We start from the raw sequence: 17761 nt of genomic DNA on the forward strand, positions 1-17761 counted from the left end.
CTTGCATTAAAAAGAAAAGAAAACTCCTGCAATTATGGTTTCCCCTAAGCATGCTTCCCCTGACAAAAAGTCTGCTCCAGCACACTCTTTTTTATGTTCTTATGTCCCATGTACAGATGCATCTATCCTACACTGGTGTTTGTACGTTTGTGTGTATGTGTGAATTGATGCCATTTACGTGAACCAACTTATAGTACAATGTGAGCTAAATTAGATTTTCCATCTTTCCTATCTAACCCTGTTAGTTTGCAGAGAAAGTGTGTAATAATTGGACCAAAATGCAACAAATTCAAGCATGTGGAAGTTTGCACGTATTTAGGTTACCCCAAAGGAGGCTATAGTCAGAAATAACAGCAGCATCTCTCCAATCATCAATATGAGCTTAAAATGAAACAACTCTCCAGTTATGAATTTGTGTGTCATTCTAGTTGGAAGGGGCTAAACTGATTGAGGGATGCCTTTATGGCTGAACATTGATTTGTTTTCCCATGAAAAAAGGCTTGCTTCCTTGAGGTCTGCCAAGGACTTTCATTTGGAGGGGTTGAAAGTGCAGTTGCATTCCTTAGCTTTGCAAAAACAATTTTTGCTACGATACATAATGAAAAATACAGTCCACCTGATCTTGGTTATGTTCTTTCCAGATTCTTGTTTTGAAATTAAAGAGTTATTTGGAATGGTTATGTAATCATGCAATTATTGCTGTACTTCTGTATCAAATCACTTTTTAGAAAAGAAAAAAGTGCTAACTTAAATAAATGGAATTCTCCTAAAGTGCTTTTCCTCCAGTAGATTGTAGACACAATATGTGTAAATTTATATAGATTGCTATACTTAAGAGAACATGATATCAGGTTCTGCCTGATGGCTAATCTTCTTGTACAAAGAAAAAGATTCCAACTGAGAAATTTTTGGGGAAATGTTAAATTTAGAAGTGTTTGAGCTATGTAGGGTGGATTGCTCACTGGGAGCCAGGGAAAGCGTGATCTTTGAGAACAACATCTGAAACAATTGTCTATGGGGGAGGAATCCACTCAGTCCACTATTTGCAGCAGATTGGCTTGATTTCATGTTCCTGAACTCGTTTGCAGATCAAAATAAAACCGTTTATACAGCTCTCCCATTTTTGCTGTGTAGTTTTGGTCCCATAACTGCATATAAATATTTTACATTTTGCACATAAGTGCATATGTAAATACATATCGTATATTTTAAAAAATGTGCTTTTAAGGAGAAAATTGCCTTGAAATGCATTGAAATATGTGTGCTTAAATAAATGTTTTAACCTGGTTTTTCCCCAGTATAACAACACAAGAAGTCCCCATGCAATAAACATACCCCTGCCCCTCATGATAATAAGATACAGAGATCAGACAAATACATCCCGTCATAAGTGAATGTGCATTGCCCGAGTTTGCATGTTGGCCACTCACTGCTTCCATGGGGGGGGGCAACGATTGTGGCCCCATATGCTCCCGTGTCACCCCTGGCAGCCAGAGCACATTCACTCGCTGCCCATTGGTGGGGGAATTCTCCTTGGCCGGCATGATTGAGGGGCTGTCTTCCCACCAAAGAGGGCAGCTTCCAACAGGCCAATCAGAGGCCCTGCTTGGAAGGTGTGCCTCGCTGACCGACTGGGCATAATAGGTAGCTACCTTCTATTGTGTCAGACCCATAGTTCTATCTACCTTGGAATATCTGGCCATCATCTGGCTCAGTATAGTCTATTCCAGACATGTCCAACCGGTCAACCGCGATCTACAGGTAGATCCCCAGATGATCGTGGTCAAACGCAGGCTCCTTATCGATTGCGGGATTAACTGAATTGGGGAATGAATCTATCCGCCTCCCGCCCCCTTGCTCTGCGTCATGTGGGTGGTCGTTTGGCGTCTGCTACTGGCGATTGGGGACATGAGAGTTGGCTTTAGGGCTGCAAGCGGTTCTATGCGGCGTATTGTTTGGTGAGCAAGTTATGGCACCTCCCCTTAAAATAAGCTCAACAACTCTGGGCAATCCCACCCCCCCAAAAAAGCTCAACAAACAACTCTGGACAATCTCCCCCTTCACCCAACACGCACACTCCTCCTCCCTCCAATGACAATGGATAGATCACTGCCAGATTTTTTATACTGGGAATAGATCGCAGCCTCTTGGGAGTTGGACGTGCTTGGTCTATTCCAATTGGAAGCCGTTCTTGGGGGTTTCAGCCAAGGGCCATCTTCAGCCTTACCTGCAGATGCTGAAGGTTGAACCTGGGACCTTGTACATGAAAAGCAGATACTGTTCCACTGAGCCATGTCCCTTCTTTGAGCATCCCAATGCAAGCCAGTCCCTTGGGTTGATGTTGGGTGCCATCCAAAGTCTCCAAAAGGAACTTTTTGGGGAGCCAGCCAACATCTTGTCTCTACCCATGGTAGACTCCAGTGTGTCTTGGTTATACTTTTGTTTACATGTCTTCTTTCTTTCCTTTCAGACTGCTCCCCAATACAGCCAAGTCATGAACGAAAGCAACCGAGTGCACTTTTACTGTGCCTTTTTGGATTACAGGTGCGTGACGTAGTTCTGTATTTGATCAGAGGATCGAGTCCTTTAAATTAAAAAAAATGGCTACAGTACCAGAGAACTACTTTGCCCCACCCTCCCCTCCCTGTTGGGTTCATGGGAACAGTCAAAACAATGAAATCATGGGCAATAAAATGAAGACAGATTACTCGCCCCATTACTAAACTAAGTAAGGGGATTTCTTACTCACATCTGAATTTTAGAAAAGGGAAGCTGGAACACATTTCTGAACGATAAAGCCCACCATATGGATTAGAATGCTAATCATCCGTTGGAACAGTTCTCCACCATCCGTTCCCACGTTGATATTGAAATTCAGGACAAAAACTGATCCTGTATTCAGAAGGCCAGCCTTTGTTGTTCAAGGGAAGCTATGCAAGTTACATCTCCCCCCAGCCTAAAGAAAGTTCTTTTAGCTTGATTGACAAGTTATCCCCTTCCTGTGAATTGTTTCCTTCTTTCAGTGCCACTCAAAATGCAGCATGGTGGCTAAAATTATAAATCGTTGTAGCCCTGTGAACTGCTAGTAAAGAGTGGGTGATAAATGAGATGGGCATGATGACAATAGATGATGATAGACGATAATAGAACCACAAATGATGGAAGTCTCCAGTTGGAATCTCACCACTGCTATGATAATTTTATTAGGTTTATTATTTTTAAAGCCAGTTTTATTGCTGTTTTAATTGAATATGTTATACCAGTTTATGTAAACTACTTAGATACAGTATATTTGATAAAGCAATACTAAAATATGCCATAATAATAGTAGTAGTAGTAGTAATAATAATGATAAAAATAATAATTAATAAACAACCATACATGGCCTTACGCAGGCCATTTTCTATCCATCTCAGTCTTCCCTCCTGCTGCCTTCAATATGGCGAGTTAATGCAATTTGCTTGATAAGGTTGTTGTAAGCAGGGGCGGAGGAAGGGGGCTCTGGTGGGGGGTGGTCCGCCCCATGTGTCACCACTGAGGGGGGTGACAAAATGCCAAGCTGGCACTCACCACAAGGCCTGCAGCGCGATGGAGCCACGCATCTCTCCTGGGAGTGACACAGTGGCTTGGGCGCCCGCAGGCTCCATGCTGCCCCAAACAGTCCGCCCACCGCTTTGCATAACTGAAAGCTTGATACAAAAGGAAGTATTATTATCATTTTCATTGTCACATTTCCCTGGAGTGTATCTTGGCAGGACTGGCTCCAGGTCTGAGGTGCTTGGGCCTTCCTGAAAGGCTTACCTGGCTGTGGTTGCAGCACTCCAAGCTGTGCTGGGTTACCCTTTACATTTCCTACAGTGCCCCAGAAAGCTGTTAGGTAAGCGTAGTCACCTTGCCCCAAATGTGTCTACTCAACCACTTAGATCTGTCGGACAGGCACTTTTGCAAGTGCCACAAGATGTTCGTCCTGCACTTGGAAGAAATCGATCTTCCACTGTGGCATCACCTACACTTTGGAACTCCCCACCTATTGATATTAGGCAGGTGCCTTCACTGCATAGTTTTCAGTGCCCGCTAAAAACTGTTTTGATTCCGGCAAGCCTACCCAGGCATGCAATCTTAGACCACAATTTTGACCCTTGATTCTTGGTAGGTCATTTAAAAAGGATGATCTTATATTTTTCAACGGTAGTGGTTGCTGCTGTTGTTGTTAGTAATTTTGATTTAATATTTTAGACTGTCTGTTGAAAACTGCTTAGAGGTCTTTTGTTTTAGTAAGCGGTGTATTAATTTTGTTCAACAATTAAATGGCGGGAATCTGAAAGGGTGGCCAACCAGCTGCCCTCTCACAGCTCATGGGGGATAAGGCTGTGTTCCACCCCTTACTGTTGGAGGCAGTATTCCTCTCCATGCCAATTGCTAGGTTCTTTTGGCCAGTCATTCAGCAGCTGAATGCATTACACCCAGAGGACAATCCTTCAACAACAGTGGTGCACCATTAGTTCAATTGTTAATTTGCATATTCAGTCCTCAGCAAAGAGTAACGTATGTGTACCATTAGCATAGCATATGGCGGGTGCTGAGCTTTGTTTTGCAATACTTTAAGGGGGCTGATTTACACAGTTAAGGAAGCTTTCTTTTTATCCCAGAGTTGGCTTTCTGACAGCAGGGACTGCTTATGTATAGTGGCAACTGCAGCTTGTTTGAGCTGCGCCTTCACGCCAGCAGATTGTCGCTGACTCCCTTTACTGTGATATAAAACCCAAAAGCACACAGTACAGCAACCTTCATGAAGCCAAGCAAAATTTGGTCTGTGCTTAAATGGGAGGCCACTTGGGAACCAAGTATCAGGTGATGGGAATGACCCCACTCTTCCCGAGACCTTGAAGAGCTGCTGCCAGTCAGAGTAGACAGTAGTGGTCTAGATGGGCCAAGAATCTGGCCTGGCATAGGACAGTGTCCTGTGCTCCACTGTGAATTGGCTTCTATGGAAGCAAGGTAGGCTATCAGTTTGGCCACCGTGAGAACAGGATGCTGAACCAGATGGACCATTAGCCTAGGGTTGCCATACGTCTGGAATATGGCAACCCTACATTAGCCTGATTCAGCAGGCTCTTTGTATGCTGATGTAACTAAACGGGTCCTCTAGCTTCAGCCACCTGTAGCAGCTGCTGACCACTACAGGCACATAGAGTGTTCTTTGCATGTGTGTCTCACTAAGAACGTAAGAACAGCCCTGCTGGATCAGACCAAAGGTCCATCCCATTCGCAGTAGCCAGCCAGATGCCTTGGGGGAACCCTGTGCAACAGCCTCCCCCCACTTGCGATTCCCAGTAACTGGTAATCAGAAACAGGAGCTCACCCCATCACGTGGATTCGAACCGCCAACCTTCCGATTGGCAAGCCCAAGACACTCAGTGGTTTAGACCACAGCGCCTAGCAGTTCAAAAGCACACCAGTGCAAGTAGATAAATAGGCACCACTGCAGCAGGAAGGTGAATGGCATTTCCATGCACTCTGGGTTCCGTCAATAGTTGCCTTTGACTGGACTTAACCGTCCAGAGGTCCTTTACCTTTTTACCCAATCAGAAGCATATTGCCTCTGACAGTGGAGGTAGAACATGACTGGCATGGCTAGCAGCCAACGAGCCACTGATATTCTTATACCACATGAATTATGAGGCAAATGTGTCAACCGGTCACCTTAAATATCTTTTTAATTCAGGTTACCTGTGCTCTGGACATACTAGGATACTGGGGGGTGGGGGCAGGTAGGGATCCTTGCTGTGCTGCAATAACAGCTTTAGGTTGCCAATGCGTGCACACCCTCTTCTGTCCTTCTGGGGTTGTGTTTTTTTCTTCTTCTTTTCTTTTGGGGCAGTTTTAATGATGGAAAATTACCCTGAGATACTTTGCCTTCCTTACTACCGAGAGCTCCGCAGGGGCCGATCTCTTCCAATTTGAAAAGCTCGTTTCCTTTTGAAACTTCAGCGGTGAGCTCACCTGCATATTTATGACCGACTCCTGCTGTGCTCACTTTATGAGGCAACTTTTGATAGAGGTGTATAAAATTAGGCACGGTTTGGAGAAAGCGGATAGGAGAAGCCCCACCCCCCACCCCTGCTTTCTCATAATACTAGGGCATATCCAATGAATGTTTGACGACTCACGGCAGACAATAAGAAGCGCTTCTTTGCACAGGAAATAGTTAAACTATGGAATTGGCTTCATGAGAAGTGGTGATGGCCACTCACTTTAAAAGAGGATCCGGAAGTTTCATGGAGGGCAAAGCTATCAGTGGCTACTAGCCACAATGGCTATGGTCTACCTCTGCTATTGGAGGCAGCGCACCTCTGAATACCAGTACCAGTGGAGAGTGCTGTTTCACTCTGGCTCCGCTTGCCATGGGCATCTGGTTGGCTAATGTGAGAACAGAGTGTTATTCTAGATGGGCCATTGGCCTGATCCACCAGGATTTTTTTTTTTATGAAACACATGTTCTGGGCTGCATCCATTGTTAGCAGAAGTGGAGCCAAGGGGGCGTGGGGGACGGTCTGCCCCAGGTACCACCCTGGGGGGTGACACTCTGGGGGCAGGCCCCACCCCCGCGATCGACACCGTCAGCGCAGCAACTTTTTTAAGGCTGCAACGCGCGAACAGCAGCACAACGTCTGTGCTGCTGTTCACAACGTCTGTGCTGCTGTTCACGCGCTGCAGCCTTAAAGGTTGCCGCACCACACAGAAGGGGTGCCGGCCGATCGCGCCCGCCATCTTGGGTGGACTGTGCATGTCCAGCCAAGATGGCGGGCACGATCGTCCACACATGTGCAGTCCACCCAGGAGGCTGCACACGCATTGTGATGTCACGACGCATGCGTCATAACATCAGGGCACGCACGCTAGGGAGTGGTGCCTTCAAGTTTGCCGCCCCGGGCGGCAAAGCGGCTCGCTACGCCTCTGATTGTTAGTCATATTCTGAAAAGACCTGTTGAAACTAATGAACACGACTAACTTGGGTCCATTAATTACAGTGGGTCTACTTAGTTGGCTGCAAGCTTCTCTTTCTTTTTGGATTTGGGTAAAGAATCAAATGTGCACTAAACTTTAGGCAGCTAGCATTTACAAAACTATTTATTACAATTTTGTCTTATAACTGAATGAGCTTTACGGATGTACAGGAAGGCGAGGAGATGTACATCAGTTTATATTAGCTGCTGCAAGACTGTAGAATGAAGGCAAGGATAGAGTGGGAAAGGCTGAGCATTGCGGTGCAACTGCAATTACACCAGAATGCAATTGCTGTAGCTGCTTTGTGCAGTTGCAATTGCTGTGGGATGATCTCAACTGAAAAGTGCATAGCTTCCCTTTCTTCGTGGGCTTTAGGGGGGGGGGGGTTGCAAAACTCACATCTTTTCCATTGGGCTGGCTTGTCCATGAGTTTATCTTCTGTGTTTTGTTTTATATTGTGTTTTAATCCAGTGTTCTTCAACCTTGAATCCCCAGATGTTGTTGGACAGCAGATCCCATCACCCATGACTTTTGGCTAAGCCGGTTGGGAATTATTGTCGTTACAGTCCAACAACATCTGTGAATGCAAGGCTGAAGAGCACTGTTTCAAATTGCTTGTATGCAGGGGGAAAGGAGAACTTTAGAAGCTATCTTATACCGAGCCAGACTATTGGCCCATCAAACGTAGCACTATCCATACTGACTGGTGGAAGCTCTTAAAGGCTTCAGACACGATTTCCCCCTGGTCCTCATTGGAGGTGTGAAGCATTGACCCAAAGACCTTTTGTGTGCAAAGCATGCACTAAATGGCTCATCCTGTTACTGTTTGTGATGGCCTTTCAAACTACTCTTTTTAGAAAGCTATTGGATCCCACCAGTACCCTTTTTCTGAAATTAGGAGGAGTCAAGAGGTGGGGTGTGAGGATTTCATTATATCTCTTCCCCACCCATGCGTCATAATTCAAGCAGTGGTGGGTGGTGCTGTGGTCTAAACCACTGAGCTTCTTGGGCTTGTCAATCAGAAGGTCAGCAGTTTGAATCCCCGCAACGGGTTGAGCTCCCGTTGCTCTGTTCCAGCTTCTGCCAACCTGGCAGTTCAAAAGCACACCAGCAGTGGTGGAGCTTCATGCTCTGGCACCGGGGGGGGGGGGGCGAAGAGCAGGCAGGGGCGGGGCTGGTGCATGTCCCGGGGGCATGGCACGTTGCCGCAGAGGTGTGGCGTGCATCCTGGGGGCATTGCACACCGCCTGCGCAGGCTTGGTGCCCAGCGTGGGCAGGGGGGGCAGCCACGATGTCACCCCACCAGGATTGAGCTGCCAGGGGTGGTGCACTCCCCCCCCACTCCTCTTCCTCCACCAGTGCACACCAGCGCAAGTAGATAAATAGGTACCACTGCAGCAGGAAGGTAAACAGCATTTATGTGTACTCTGGCACTCTTCATGGTGTCCCATTGCATCAGAAGTGGTTTAGTCCTGCTGGCCACATGACCCAGAAAGCTGCCTGTGGACAAACACCAGCTCCCTCTGCCTGAAAAGCGAAATGAGCGTCGCAACCCCATAGTTGCCTTTGACTGGACTTAACCATCCCTGGGTCCTTTACTTTTACCTTAATTCAAGCAGTGGTTTTAAACACTTAGATTAGATTTTATAAGTGATCTCAAACCTTGGAAAGGCAGTGCAGAAACATTTTGAAGTAAATAACACGGACACCTATTATTATGCACTTTGTAGCAACGGAAGTGGTGTTTGGTCTAATGAAGGCTGCGTGCGTCATGAAGGGGATTCTGACTATTCGGTCTGTTTGTGTAACCATCTCACAAACTTTGCCATTTTGATGCAAGTTGTACCACTCAAGGTAAGGATTTTCTTTTTCTCTTAGGCAATTTATATGAAACATTGTGTGTGTGTGTGTGTGTGTGTGTGTGTATGATTTTCTTGATTTACAACGGTAATGCAATGTCTCTCTCATATTTTTCCATATAACATTTTTACAAATTGGTTGTTGTCGAGAGAGAGAAAGGGGAGAGAGGTGGGTGACGATGTTTCTGTTTTACTTAATATGTGTAGGGTTTGGTGTCAGCGTTGTCTGTGCAGGTTCTCTGTTGTTCGCTTGTGCTCCTTTAGTGGTGAGAGAGGTCAGGGTTGGCGTGGGGCGTGATTGTTCTTTTGCGGTTGGCTGTGGTGTTCTTTGGTCTCCTGTGTGAGTGGGGTGGGTGGGAGTTTTTGGTCATGTTAGCCATGTTGATTTGTATGCTGTTGGTAGATTTTTGTCATTATCTTGTTGGGCTGTGTGTGTGATGAAGGGGGACCATACCGGGGTGAAGGTGTCTTCTTCCGTTTGTCCCCGTGTCAGTTTCAGCTTACTGGTTAGTTTTTCTAATAGGGCTGTTTCCCATACTATTTGGTACCATTGGTCCATGCTTATTCCTGACAGGTCTTTCCAGTGTCTGGTTATGAAGTTTCTGGCTGCTGAGAGTAGATGGGTTATGAGTTCTTTGTGTCGTAAGTGGGCATTTTTGTCTTGGAAGAGGTTTAGTAAGACCAATTCTGGGGTGATTTCTAGCACTTGCTTGGTTATCTTGCATATTTCTCGTGTGGTTGTGTGTGTGTGTTTTGAAACATTTTGCTATTGAATCTTTGTTTACATTGTATGGCTTATTGAAGTTTGGTTGGTCCTTCCACAGCCCCAAGTTCAAGGTCTGTTTGCAGGGGTGGAAAGGCGGAATACATGTAAAATAAATAAATTAAGGGGGGAATAAAACAAAAAATAAATAAATTGTGGCATTTTAAAAAACTAATAAATTTATTGTGACACAATAGATAGTCTTTGTTGTTTTGCAGGAGGAGACTGCCCCCCCAGAAATAAATATAAAAGAATATACAGAATATTTCCTCCCAAGGTTCAGTTTATCTAGGAAAAATAATGTTAGACTTCTGCCACATGAACAAATTATTGAGAGATAATAGGCATACATTATGTTTGTGACTTTTTGAATGCCTTCCCACGTGGAAAGGAACCCAACTTGAATGAAGAAAGCTAGCACGCCAGGGTGAAGGCTCTATTTAACCTTGATGCTCAGTATGCTAAAAAGGTAAAGGGACCCCTGACCATTAGGCCCAGTCGTGTCCGACTCTGGAGTCGTGGCACTCATCTCGCTTTATTGGGTGAGGGAGCTGGTGTACAGCTTCTGGGTCATGTGGCCAGCATGACTAAGCCACTTCTGGAGAACCAGAGCAGCATACGTAAACGCCGTTTACCTTCCCACCGGAGTGGTACCCATTTATCTACTTGAACTTTGACGTGCTTTCAAACTGCTAGGTTGGCAGGAGCAGGGACCGAGCAACGGGAGCTCATCCAGTCGCGGGGATTCGAACCGCTCAGTATGCTAGTTTGCTACGAACAGTGAGCTTTTTTTTTTTTTTAAACTCAGGGGATGATTCAAAACTGCGATTCCCAGTCTACCATCTGAGTTGGTCCAGTTCATAATTTTACCTCCTCCTCCTCCTGCTTAATGTGACATGAATTTTCGCAGTGATTCTTCCCATGTTGGCGGTAGGCTTGACCTAATCTCTTGAGGTTGATGCTGAGCGGCATTGTAAGATGGGAAGACCTCTGGTTCAACAAGGAAAATAATTGGCCATACCGAATCCAAGGGTTAGTAGGTTATGCAAGAGCCCGAGATGCAATATTTCAACATTGTGCAATCCAGACAACTGGGAATCCAGCTCCCAGTGTTGCTTGCCAAAGACCTTGAAGCTGATTGGACTCATTAAGGAGGATGACAGTTACAATTAACAGGGAAAGCTGCAAGCGTGAGTAGAAAGTCGCCCCCCCCCCCCGGACCATAAAGTACTGGTTTTGCATTTGACTTTCTCGCTTTCTCGCTGTGTGTGTTTCTATCCACAGACAGTTCCAGCCCAGTGCATCCCCACTGCCAATGTTTGCATAGTTCCCCAAATTTGTTTTACTCAGGGGGTGGGGGTGGTATTGTGTTTATTATTATTATTATTATTATTATTATTATTATTATTATTGCAAACATAGCCCCCATAGTGATGAATCTTCCATCCCTTCTTTAACACACTGGCCATAATACTATAGACATGGATTTACAGCAGGCATAGGCAAACTCGGCCCTCCAGATGTTTTGGGACTACAACTCCCATCATCCCTAGCTAACAGGCCCAGTGGTCAGGGATGATGGGAATTGTAGTCCCAAAATATTTGGAGGGCTGAGTTTGCCTATGCCTGATTCACAGCCATGAGCCACAGCGCTGGCTCTATTATTAGGCAGAGTGAGATGGGCGTCTCAGGTGGCTGACACAGGGATAAACCTCTGCTAGCCTGGTGTTTTCAGCTGCAGTGGAGGCTGCTGTTTAGGGTGTTAAATGGTCAGGAATGATGGGGGTTGTATTCCAGCAACATCTGGAGGGCCACAGGTTCCCCCATCTCTGATTTAGAAGATCGCTAAAGTCCCTGCTCCTGCCAACCTATCTGTTTGAAAGCACATCAAAGTGCAAGTAGATAAATAGGTACCACTCCGGCGGGAAGGTAAACGGCGTTTCCGTGCGCTGCTCTGGTTTGCCAGAAGCGGCTTAGTCATGCTGGGCACATGACTCGGAAGCTGTACGCCGGCTCCCTCGGCCAGTAAAGCGAGATGAACGCCACAACCCCAGAGTCGTCCACGACTGGACCTAACGGTCAGGGGCCCCTTTACCTTTAAAGGTGCTTCCTCAGTGGCTACAACTTATTGCTGAAGTGAGTGGTGGCTGGCCTAGTAGACACTTCTACCAGTCACTGGGGCAAAGGATATCAGGGATTCTGCTGTTTGTATATTGGTAGACAGCACCTGGCATCCCAGCTAGCAGGTCAGTGCGTCAGTCTATAAATCAGTGTGAGGTCACGAGGTTCCCAATTCAGATCACTGAGTGCACACACACACACACACACACACACATACATGCACGCATACAGACATGTACGTTGGCTGGAAGCTGGTCTGATGTGCTCATAGCAAATCAAGCAGTGGTGCAATAATTATGCCCGTGACTTGTGAGCCCTGCACTGCCAAGGCCAGTGGTGACTGGTGGGATGCAATGACCGGAAGCCAACAGCAGGTGGTGCCAGAGACAATGACAAGGCAGAGCCGACTAATTCTAGCTTTGACCCCATCCTCCTCCCTGCCATGCCCTCCAAGGGCAACTGGGACTAATGGGGAGGGAGCTGGCAGGCTGTGTCGCCCCCTGGACTGGTTTTAAATAAGTAAGTTGCTGCTGGCAAAGAACAGCCTGAGCTTGGAGGGGCAATGCATAGTCCTAATGGCCCAGCCTCCACTTGCTTACTGGTCAAGGGCCATTTTTAGGCATCTCTTGGGAGCGATGGGCATGGCTGAAACCTATGGCTGCAATTTAACTGCTTTTAATATTGAATTTAAGTTGTTGCAACCTGCCCTGGGACCTGATAGTGAAGGACAGGTAATAAATCAACAATAAAGGGTCAGAGCAAAAAGTTGGCATGCCCACCCCTTCTCTTCCTACCTCCCCCTGCTCTCTGTCCCCACTGAGCGATCTACCCAGGGAGGAAGAGATTGCTCTTGCAAGAGATCTGAACTGATGGCTTGCGGAAGGCTTTGCATGGCTCCTCCCAGTGGTGGGCCTTGGGGTCTCAAATTTCAGCAGCATTGTGGGCCAAGCCAACGTTTAGTGCCCCCCTGGCCTCTCACACTCCATTCTAAATAATAGTTGTGGCGCCCCCTGTGGCTCCCTTGAGGCTCTGCAGCTGAACTGGTTGTACTCCCCTAAATCTGCCTCTGCTCAATTCAATTCAATTCAACACCTTTATTGGCATATATAAGGCAATAGAATCATAAAAAGGCCATCCATATGCATTATATTTATATTACATACAGTAAAAAGGGAATCCTCCTCAGCCTATTATGTAGACCAAACTACCCCTGATTTAACTTCAAAGATCCTGGTCAGAAATTGTACCAAAGCTCTAGTGAGTGTTGGGGAGTCATCTCTCAAAAGGAACTGCACCTTGTGTTGTTTGTTAGGTGGGGCCTCAAGCCATAGAGAGGACGTTATAAAATCAGCAGGGAGGATGTTCAAAAGAGGACAGTCCAGAATTATGTGGTCTAGAGAATCAGGTACATTTTGGCCACAGGTGCAGAGTCTATTCTGGTAAGGAATGCCTCTGAGTCTTCCAGACAACATGGAGGACGGAAAGGCCTCTGCTCTTCCTTCCATAATTCCAGCCATTTTGGCTTCCCCTCCCTCCTGCGCTCCTCCTGGGCTTCTCTGCACCTGCGTGAAATTAGGCTGAGGGCCACATGATATTAGGAGAGGGCCTTATGCATTCAAGCTGCCTGCCCCTACACTAACCACAACCACAACCACACACACACCCTCATAACAAGCTCAGCCTCGCTTCCTCCCTCTTCCCTCCACGCCTCGCACAAGGCATGCTCAGCCACACAGTCAAGAAACCACAGAGAGAAAACCGCTCAGGATCCTGTGACGGATTTGTGAGTCGGTTAACCGCAGTTTTCAACTCCAGCCAGATTGAAGATATTAATACTTGAGATACTTTTTTTTTATTGTGCCTGAGGAACGTAAGGAATGGAAAACTCAAAACAGGGCGAGCATTTCTTCACTGCTAGCTTGTTTTTACAGACTCTCCTCTCTTTGGCCCAGAACTCTAGATTAAACTACCCAGTTACTCGACATTTCTTTCTTTCTTCAATGTCTTTCCAAGAAATTTTCCTAAAGGGTTTGAGCTTGTCTCATGGTGTTGGAGCTGAAGATATCTCTTTACTTCTCACAATTTACTATTCACTGCTTACCCTTACTTCTCAAAGAGGTCAGTTGGGACACTGCTATAACAGTGTGGCTAATAAATATACAGAAATATTTATTCCTCATTCAGCACATGAGCTAATTTATTTGTTAAAAGAGTAATAATCTGTTTGCCATTTTGCATTGCTGCCTGCCAGGATTCACTATCTGAAGAGAACTATAAAGAATGCCCAGTTTCTCCATCGATATAACATAGAGTCATGCTCCATGTGATGTCTATCATGTAGTTCAGCCTTGATTGCAAGCCCCCACCCCCTACAATTGCCAGCATATGGGCCTCAATCAAGATTGAGACTATAATAGAGACTTAAGGTTAAACACTCCTTACCCCTTATACTAGAGTTCTGATCCCATTCAGGACTCCTTGATAGCAATTTGTGAAAGAAAACACATGCTTCAAGGGCAGAACGACACAGTCGCCATGTGCACAGAATGCACAAACCCAATCATTACCCTGGCTAGAAGAGACTCTTGTCTGAAATCTTGAAGAGCTGCTGCCAGTCAGTGCAGACAATAATAAACTAGACAGTCCAAGGCTCTGACTCAGCATAAGACAGCTTCCCGTGTTTCAAAAGAGAGAGAGGCATCTTGTACCAGGCTCAGGCAATGTGTCTGTCTAGCCCAGTATTGTCTGACCGGTACTGGTTCTCTGGCAGGGGCATTTCACATCAGGTGTTACCTGTGGTTTTTTGGGGGCTGGAAATTCTGAAGATTGCACCTGGGACAATCCACATGCATGCAAGACATGCGCTCTGAGCTATGGGCCATAAAGTGAGGACTTCCCTTACTGGGGATTGTGTGTCTGACTCTCCAAACCTCCCACACCACCCACTGCAAGGGCCAGTTCCTGAAGTTCAGCCTGAGTCCTCTCCTCTGCCGCTTCTCTGCCGTGGCTTCTGGCAGAGACACTAAGCAAACCTCCTCTTCAGGCCTCTCCTCCTCTATTTAAAGGCAGCATGACCAGCCACACTGGTTGCTTTGAGATTTCTCAGCCTCACTGGAGAGCTTCAGGACCTCAGGAGGTATCTGCATCAACCCTGTTGCCTGTGTAACAGCACAAAGCCATGGAACAATAGAAGCATCTGCAATAAGAACACATAGAAACAATGTCAAAACATTGTTAAAAAATCATATCCAATACATAAAGGTAAAGGTAAAGGGACCCCTGACATGTTAAGTCCAGTCACGGACGACTCTGGGGTTGCGGAGCTCATCTCGCTTTACTGGCCAAGGGAGCCGACGTTTGTCTGCAGACAGCTTCCGGGTCATGTGGCCAGCATGACTAAGCCGCTTCTGGTGAACCAGAGCAGCACACGGAAACACTGTTTACCTTCCCGCTGAAGCGATACCTATTTATCTACTTGCACTTTGACGTGCTATCGAACTGCTAGGTTGGCAGGTGCAGGGACCGAACAACGGGAGCTCACCCCATCACGGGGATTCGAGCTGCCGACCTTCCGATCGGAAGCCCTAGGCTCAGTGGTTTAGACCACAGCGCCACCCGCATCCAATACATAGGCTTGTTGCAGAAGGAAGTCAATAGGCAATGTAAAGGCAATAGAGGTGGCACTTTCGTCCCATCCTCACTGACTCCCCACAACACCCCTGTGAGGTAGGTTAGGCTGAGAGGCAGTGTCTGGCCGAAGGTCACCCAGTGCGGTTCATGGATTTGAACCCTGGCCTCCCAATTCCTACTAGCCACAATGCTGAGAGGGAGGTCCAAAGGGTATCCGAGGCCCAATTCTTACATCATACGGAGGGCGTCTCCTAATGAGATGGTATCTGCTGGGTGCACTCTCCTGCAGAGCACAATCTTTCATATATTCTGATCTCAAATTGTATAGAGCTTTGCATATCAGTACCAGCACCTTGGGAGCTAGCTAACATCCAGTGGTTCGGTGTAAGGGACAGCTCTGAGAGATGAGCTGAATGAGAAACTAATCACCAAACTTAAAACCATGGAGAAACCTGGTCTGAACAAAGACATTGGATTCTTATCTCATTATACATAACAAAGCTATCTTTAGCCATCTCACCCCTTGCCTTTCCCTGCAAAACTAATTGCAGCCATTAAGAGTCGTCAACAGGTTTTCCACACCTATCAGCTGATCACCCATCCCCACCACCCTTCTGAGTAATACCCCTCCCCACTCCCTCACTATATTTAAGGATCTGGTGACTCTGTTTCAGTGTATCTGAAGAAGTGTGCATGCACACGAAAGCTCATACCAAGAACAAACTTAGTTGGTCTCTAAGGTGCTACTGGAAAGAATTTTTTATTTTGTTTTGACTATGGCAGACCATCACAGCTACCCACCTGTAACTGAATGAGAAAGCCACTGGTTGAGCTACTCCCTGAGAGCTCTAGAGCCCCTGAGCTCAAAATAGGACACGTGGTCTTGTAGAGTGCATGGAACACACAAGTCTCTCTAGCTTTTGCACCTGCGGCCAGAACATTTCCAGCGCTTTCCCACAATTGCAAGTCTTAAAGAATGGCTGTTATAAAATAAAATAAAATAAAACCCCCAAGTCCCTGTTCCAGATACCAGATTCTACAGATAGTACATAGAATTCGGTACATACAGAACTGGAGAGGGCAAAGTGTTCTGACAGTAAATCAAAGGAACATTTACAACTCAGTGCAATTAATTTTTTTTTAAAAAAATCCCCAGCCTTAACCTTTTTTATATATAAAAGAGCAGTGGTTTCCTGCTGCTTTCAGAGCTTCCCCGCCTTCTAAATAAGGCAAAATGCAAGTTAAAGCACACACCCCAACTTTAACTCCCCAGTTCAGTCACTTAACGTAATAGGTGTTAAAAGCATTGAAGGCTGTGTAATAAATTTTTGACCATGGTGCACACCCACCCCTCTCTCCACCCCATGGAGCTTTGCCTGAATTAAAAGCCTTGAGGCTATCTTGAAAGATGAGGGGTAAATACCTTAAATTGTGTGTGTGTGTTTGTGCATGCCTTGTTGTTGTTGTTTTTAAAAGGTCCATCAGCTGGTGGTAGCTGCAGGAAAATGGCTCTGGGGTGGTGATGTCAGAAATGGCTGCGTCTGTCTGCAGCTGCCCCGTGTGGCAAATCTTTGAACTGCAGGTGCCAGCTTTTCAGCAATGTACTTCCAGGTCCTGGGCTGACTTTGGCCACCCCAGGTCTGGATCTTTCTGGGCAAGAAGGAGTAATAAGAGGACTTCCTGTTCCCGGCCGAGCCTTGCTTTTAAGCAACAAGGTCTTGCTGAACACTGACACGTTCCTGTGCTCTCAGTTGTTCTTCACTTCCCACCTCCCCATCTTCATCTTGTACTTCAGCCCTGGGTTCAGACGTATTTCTTGACACTGCCTCCTGGTAGGGCTGAATTTGACAGCATCCCAAAGCAACCTGGGTGTCAAGGGCACCCCACCCCCCAGCCAAATGAATGCACACAGCAGATAACTCTTCAAAGCTGACACAGTTGGTTCTACGGCTCCAAATACCCATACACACCAGTCTAGCATCTAAGCAGTTATTCCCAGGTCTGTGCTCTATGGCACAGTTGCAGCAACAGGGGGCTACTCACCCTCCACCAGCTGTCCCCTGGTGGTCTGTGCGCATGCAGCTGAAGACTATGCCTGCGTGGAAACTGCCTCTGCTCTTCCCGCTTCAATTCTCTCCTAGTTTTGCGTGGCAAGGTCCCAAACCCTCCCGAGGTGTTAAGTAATAAAGACACATGAGACCAGTATTTTAGGTTGTAGAATGTGAGTGGTATTGGCTTAGGCATTGGAAACAAACTGACTATATCTGACTCCTGCGAATCTGCAGGAAGTCTTGGAAGGGTTAACCGCGAGTAAGGAGGGGCCTTGCGGATGCACATCAACTAGGAACTCCCCCAAGGTCACCGCTAGGGGTCATGCCAT

At 46.5% G+C, this 17761-nt stretch overlaps 1 protein-coding gene across 2 annotated transcripts in view; it reads left to right on the top strand.

Annotated features, from left to right (window-relative positions):
• The window catches only part of ADGRD1 (adhesion G protein-coupled receptor D1), a 270128-nt gene that overhangs the window by 112641 nt on the left and 139726 nt on the right, over positions 1 to 17761 (top strand). For both annotated transcript variants that reach the window (XM_033135813.1, XM_033135814.1), the window contains 2 exons: positions 2471 to 2544; positions 8739 to 8862. In XM_033135813.1, the coding sequence (XP_032991704.1) occupies positions 2471 to 2544; positions 8739 to 8862 (198 nt within the window). The remainder of the gene's footprint in view (positions 1 to 2470; positions 2545 to 8738; positions 8863 to 17761) is intronic.

This window comes from Lacerta agilis, chromosome 17 (assembly GCF_009819535.1).
Source record: "Lacerta agilis isolate rLacAgi1 chromosome 17, rLacAgi1.pri, whole genome shotgun sequence".
Lineage (NCBI taxonomy): Eukaryota > Metazoa > Chordata > Lepidosauria > Squamata > Lacertidae > Lacerta > Lacerta agilis.